The sequence below is a fragment of the Hordeum vulgare genome, chromosome 1H (assembly GCF_904849725.1).
Source record: "Hordeum vulgare subsp. vulgare chromosome 1H, MorexV3_pseudomolecules_assembly, whole genome shotgun sequence".
Taxonomy (NCBI): domain Eukaryota; kingdom Viridiplantae; phylum Streptophyta; class Magnoliopsida; order Poales; family Poaceae; genus Hordeum; species Hordeum vulgare.
Genome location: NC_058518.1, coordinates 484822135 through 484828503, shown reverse-complemented (window position 1 = coordinate 484828503; position 6369 = coordinate 484822135). Strand labels below are relative to the sequence as shown.

Here is a 6369-nt window from a genome sequence, read left to right as displayed (position 1 = left end):
CGTGTTTCGTAGGTCATCACATCCACGGTCAAACAGACCCCTCGGTCTGATAGCAAGCATTCCCAGAATCATGAGCGACTGGCTTTAATTATTTCTTGTTCCAGATTAAAGACCAAGTTATTTCCCCTCCCGATTCATTCTACGACCAGAAACGTACGTGGACGGCCGTTACGTACGTAAACGGCGTAGTACTCCCACTAAGGACCGGTCTCCACGTAGACGGCCACCAGCCATGCAGCAGAGTGCAGCAACAGCTGCCAGCTACGTACGTACGTACGTACATACGTGCAAATCCGTTGGAGCATTGCTTGCACCACGCCCGAAGCGATCGACTCGACCGGTACGCACGTACCTACGCGCGTCGATGATCGACGTACGTACGGAGCTCCGGCCAGCCGTCCGTCGGGCTCGATCGGGCACGGGGCGCCGGCATGCATGGCCCGCATGCAACGCAACGCTGGCGACGGCGACCGGCCGGCGGACGTGCACACACGTAGGCCGGCCCGTGTGGTCGCCGATCGATCGATCGAGCGAGCTTTCTCCAACGCACGCAAAGCTTTCTCTCCGCCGTGCAAGTTGTGGCGTTTGCAAGTCACCTCTCCGAGTGGCTGCCTGCGAGAGTAGAGCGCCATCATTGGACATTACTCCGCAAGCTACGTACGTACACTCTCCGTCTCCATCTCTTCCCATGTATGGCACCATCAACGATCGGTGCGGCCGGTACTATGGTTGCACACAAGTGATGAGTCACTAAGCACACATAGGAGTAGCACCCGCGCGTACATCGACGTCGTGCACCCAACTTTTATTCGCGTGTGTGTGCGTTTGTCCGTCCCGACGCACCAACCGGCCTGGCAGAAACAGAGAACTGACCACCATCACATTAACTGACACGCACGTACGTGCGTACCATGCCAGCACCCAAACGCAAGCATGCAACTCGTGATTTGCTTCAAAGTTGGGACTAAAGTCTGAATATATGTGCATGCATGCTTGTTTTTCGTCAGGGATTTGATTGCACGGTTGAAGGTAATCAACGCAAGCCTGGGCATATGCATGAACGTGGTACGACCACCGTAACAAAAATGCACAACATGTGCTTGCTGGTTAACAATAATCAATAATGCTGCTGCTGCTGGAAGGCTTAAAAAAAGGTGTCTGTGGCCGGCCGGGCGGTCTTAACTTGGACTGATTTCTTTTTGTTGTACTGTGTGCGTGGAGAGTCCGAGAGCCGGATGATTGCAGAACCGACCACATTTGACGCAAGCGGTACGTCTTGCATATGGTGCCGTACGGGCGACTCAAGCAACGGAGCATGCCTTTTCCCGTCCTTTTTTTTTCTATCAACTGTATGTGTCGGTCTAGGCATCTCGTGCAACATCTCTGTTGTGTACACAGAAACCTCCTTTTTTCCCTTCAAGTACAAGGATCAGGTGCCTTGTGCTTTGTTAGGTGTGCACTGCTGCTATACTATGCCCAGCCGGGTCCTCCCCGGCGACCTTGCCGTCCTGCTGCACATCATATTAATTACACCCTTTGTTCAACTGCCAGACGTGTCACATTAGTTTTCCGAATAAAAGGAGTCTTCAAAAGAGTCTTCCTCAATAATGCTTGACCTATAAAGACTTGTTCCCTTCTTTTTTATTTATAGGGCTCAAATCTAAAATCTCATCAATCAAGATGAATTGTTTTTTTTTTTGAACCCGATCAAGATGAATTGTGAGTGAATGTTAATTATTAGTTTTAACTAGTCAATGCAATATTTCTCACATATTCAATTTTCATGGCAATAAATGTAGCATCCACCTTTTCGTTGGACTTGCATGATGGATGTAAAAAATGATGCATGCATAGCCACTAATTTACTTTCTCTAATCTTTATGAATTAAATATGGCGTGAGACTCAAATCACTTTAACTCAACTGGACTCAGAATGAGCTTTATACAATGAAAATCAGAAACTTTTGAGATGAGCCCTATAAACCGAAAAGGAGGAGTACAAAGGTTTACATAACCTTCCAAACTAATTATTTCTTCCTTACCTTATTTTCAGTGGAGATGGACCCCTTCATTTCTCTATTACCAATCATAATCCTCCACATCAGTTTGTACGTAAATCTTTAAGTAAACCTTTGTCGATGTAGTATTACTTGATCTTCCCTTGCTCCATTTTTATTAATGAAGCACAGATAGACAAGGTTCAGCAAGGCAGACATAGAATCAGCACAGCAACATACTCCTTCCGTTCCTAAATATAAGACCTTTTAGAGATTGAACTATGAACTATATACGGATGCATATAGACATATTTTAGAGTGTAGATTCATTTATATTGCTTTGTATGTAGTCTCCTAATAAAATCTCTAAAATGAATTATATTTAGGAACGGAGGGAGTACTTACATACTACTTCGTCCTAAAATTCTTGTCGTACATTTTTTTAGATACAACTATTTTTAGACGAACCTAAGACAAGAACCTAAGACAAATTTTTTAGGACGGAGAGAGTATATACTACTCTAAAACCAGGACCAAACGAAGTCTCACCAGAGGTTCACCATAATTCAGCTTTTTTATTACAGGACCCCAACTGAAAAAGAAAACAGCAATAGACCGATCCAGTGTCTACTGAGCGCTCATTCCAGCTGGTGGAAGCTTCATCTCCAGGCAATGCGAAGTAGTTCCTCCCGTCATCTGTCCAGCACGTGTCACATTAGCGTAGAGAGGTAGTGCTAATTGGTAGTTGGTTTTCACGAACCAGAGCAAAGCATAGCGTAATCTTCACTTTTCAGGTGTAAGTTTCAGGTTTCACTTTGTTCGATTTGCATCTCTACGCTTTCTCTGTAGCAGCTAAGCATGCTAAGGTGACGGCAAGTTACCTGCTGATCGACACGATTTACGCGGTAATCGTGGGTCTCATAACGAGTTGAGCTGTACCCACTATCGACGGTCGATGGACGACTAGCCTGCAATCTAAGGCCGTATTTGAACACGTTTTTTTGTCCTTTTTATTTGTGTGTGTGGGAAGGAGTTGCACACGTTTGTGAACACTGTTGTCGACGCCGCAGATTTTCCGAACCCCCAGGGTGACATCCTCCGTACGTACAGCCCCTTTTCTTAATTTCTTCGCGGTAACGTGCGCCGTACCTCTGCCATCGACACTCCTCCTTCCGCGGTGGTTATCGCCAAGTCAATCGATCATTGCAACGACGACGTACGTACATACCGTGGATTTTATTCTGGCTTTGCAAACGGGCGCTGATTTCCGGCCATCACTTTAGACGCCACTGTCACTGCCTCCACGAAGCAAACAGGAAAACGATCCGTCCATCGACAGCAGTAACAAGCGCAAGTGCGGCGTTGATTTCTTCTGGAACGACGAGCGCCACCGGTCGCCGGCCGGCCGGGTCCGGCCAGCCGCTGTCAGTCAGTCAGTCAGTCATACAAAACAGGCAGACAGACGGCAGCGACCGGGTTTTTTTAACCACATTTGCATCGCTGCGATTTGATCAGGTCCGATCGATCGGTCGATCTCTGTATCCGGACGCGCACCGGCACAGTGGACGGGACGTTGTGTTGGCCCCCATGCACGCGCATCAGATGGAACGTGAAGGTCGGCACGGGCAGGCGGGCCGTTGGTTCCGGCGACGTGATCGGCGAGGTTAAAATCGGCCGGTGATTATTTGACGATCAGGTAAGTTCGAGCACGACCTGATGAGCAGTGATCTCTCCTTCTCAGCTGAGAAACCATGGCGAGTCCTCCTTTCTTAATCGAGACGCATTATCAGCGTACCGCCGTGACGCGATTCTTAATTGCAGAGCACGCAGTGTCCCCAGCCGCATTGATGGGCTACCGTTGGGCGCTTAATTAGCAGTGTCGCGCTTAGTGTAAAGTTTGGAGTTGGGCTCTCGGAGAGGAAAGCAGGGCTTCCTTCTTGGGGAGGAATGTCACGTCCCCGACCAACCCCGTAACAAGAGAGAAAATACACAAAGGTTCTTCTGCTGCTCCAGAGCTCAAATGAGTTGAGATGAACGGTAAATTAAAACATAATAAAAACTAATTGTAAATGATTATAGAAAAGATGGGTAACCATTATAAAAACTAATTTTACTAATATTTACCAACAGCATTTGAGCTCGGTGCGGATACTCCAGGCCAGAAACACACACGTAATCTCTCTGACACAGTGTCTCTCTTCCCTACGCGAGAGCGCGCGCACTATTATATCCCGCGGCGCGCCACAGACCGCAGGTGTCTTCAACTCCAATCCATTGCTTGTGCATTGCTTCGAGCCTACTTGATCGCTGCCTCACCTCACTCCCTCTCCCTCTCCCTCTCCCTCGCCGAGTGAGCTTGCGCTTCTTCTCACCCACGCTTCCCCCATATATACCCGACCATCCACCGGGAGGAAGCAACCGCCGGTCCATCACGCCGACCGCCATTGCCTCCGTCCATCCACGCTGCTTGCCCAGCCCAGCTCATCATCCCGGAGCGGAATCAACTGATCGAATGGGACGCCCGTCGTCCGGCGCCGTGGGGCAGCCCAAGGTCCGCAAGGGACTGTGGTCGCCCGAGGAGGACGAGAAGCTCTACAACCACATCATCCGGCACGGCGTCGGCTGCTGGAGCTCCGTCCCCAGGCTCGCCGCGCTGAACCGCTGCGGCAAGAGCTGCCGCCTCCGGTGGATCAACTACCTCCGCCCCGACCTCAAGCGCGGCTGCTTCTCCCAGCAGGAGGAGGACCACATCGTCGCGCTCCACCAGATCCTCGGCAACAGGTCCGTGCACCTGCGAATTCACGGCGCAATGCGTCCGTTTCCGGTTGCGGTTTCTCGGTTCGGTTTTGCAATGCGTGGAGATCGTTCGAGCAGAGTGGATGCTGATGCGTGCGTGCGTGCAGGTGGTCTCAGATCGCGTCGCACCTGCCGGGCCGGACGGACAACGAGATCAAGAACTTCTGGAACAGCTGCATCAAGAAGAAGCTCCGGCAGCAGGGCATCGACCCGGCCACGCACAAGCCCATGGCCTCCGCGGACACGGCAACGGCAGCGGCCGCATTGCCGGACGCAGAAGAGGAAGACCGTAAGCCCCTTTGCCCGGAGATCGACGGCAGCCTCGTTCCGAAGCAGCCGGCGGTGTTCGACCCGTTCCCGCTGTGCGTCGACTACGGCGCCGGGTTCGCCGAGGAACTCGGCGTGGCGAACGCTGCGGCATTGTATGGCCAGCTCTGCGGCGGGAAGGAGGTCGCGGACGACGACGCCGGGTTCGGCGCCGCGGACTACAGCTGCGTGCTGGACGTGTCGGAGAACCTGGGCTACGGGGAGAGCTCGAGCAACAGCAGCAACTGGAACTACGGCGGCGAGGTGGGCAGCGTGCTGGACGGCGAGGTGCCGCACTGGGCCAAGGCGGAGCCGGCCTTCGCGGAGATGGAGAGGCAGCAGCAGCACTCACCGGCGGAGCAGAAGCTTTCGCTGCCCTGCCAAGAACAGAGCCTCCTCGCAAGTTTCGATTTCAACCTGGAATTGGAACCATACTTCTGAAATTCCCCCCTCTTTTTTCCCTCCATTTTTCACCTTCTTGAATCATATCACGATTTCCAACCACGTATATTCACACGTCAACAGGATGGCAAGGATCCATCCGAAAGCCAATTAGGGATTGTACGTAGAGTACAAACAAAGACACACGCTTGTTTGATTTTTCACAGAGACGACAATACGGTAAGTATGTCGTGGAACATTGTTGTGTAGGCGCTGCTTAGTCACGGAGACGACATATAGCAATCAAACACTTGTAAAAAATAAGCACAAACATTTATATACATACTGGAGTATTACTTTGCATGCTACCGAGTGATGTGTCCGGGCGGGCGTACTTTTTGCTCAATAATTTAGCGGATGGGGGCTTGCTTGAATCACACATGCAGGTTGCTGTCTCCCCGTCACGCTTTAGCTTTTTCCAGATTTGTGCTTCACGAAAGCGGTGAGGAAAATCGCAAAGCAGCGGCCCGGCGGTTGACGAATAATCAATTAATCAGTGCTAGCTCCAGCCACAGCCAGGCCAGGCCATATACCGGCATATCGCCGTTGCTATCCGTCCATGCTGGCTATAATAATCAATCAATCGGTAGAAAACTAGCACCAGGGAGAAATTGAAAAACCAGTACTCGAACGTGGAGATAGATACTCCCCGTGGCCGGCCGGCAGGGTCTCTTTCTGCCGGGCCACGGCGTGCTACGCAGGATCGGTCGTGGGGCAGCGGCCGGGCCGGAGAGCGGACTCCAGTACTGCTCTAGCACTGTGCTCGAGCAGCGCGGCCAACTGCTGCCGGGTGGGAAAGAGGAGGTCGTCGCCTAGCGCGCGCCACCAT

The 6369-nt window shown here is 51.5% G+C and overlaps 1 protein-coding gene across 1 annotated transcript; it reads left to right on the top strand.

The window, feature by feature from the left end:
• Positions 1 to 4251: 4251 nt before the first annotated feature.
• Positions 4252 to 5843, top strand: LOC123447948 (myb-related protein Hv33). Its single transcript, XM_045124692.1, has 2 exons — positions 4252 to 4778; positions 4901 to 5843. Exons 1-2 carry the CDS (start codon positions 4510 to 4512, stop codon positions 5538 to 5540), a joined length of 909 nt encoding a protein of 302 aa, XP_044980627.1. The 5' UTR covers positions 4252 to 4509; the 3' UTR covers positions 5541 to 5843.
• Positions 5844 to 6369: the final 526 nt, after the last annotated feature.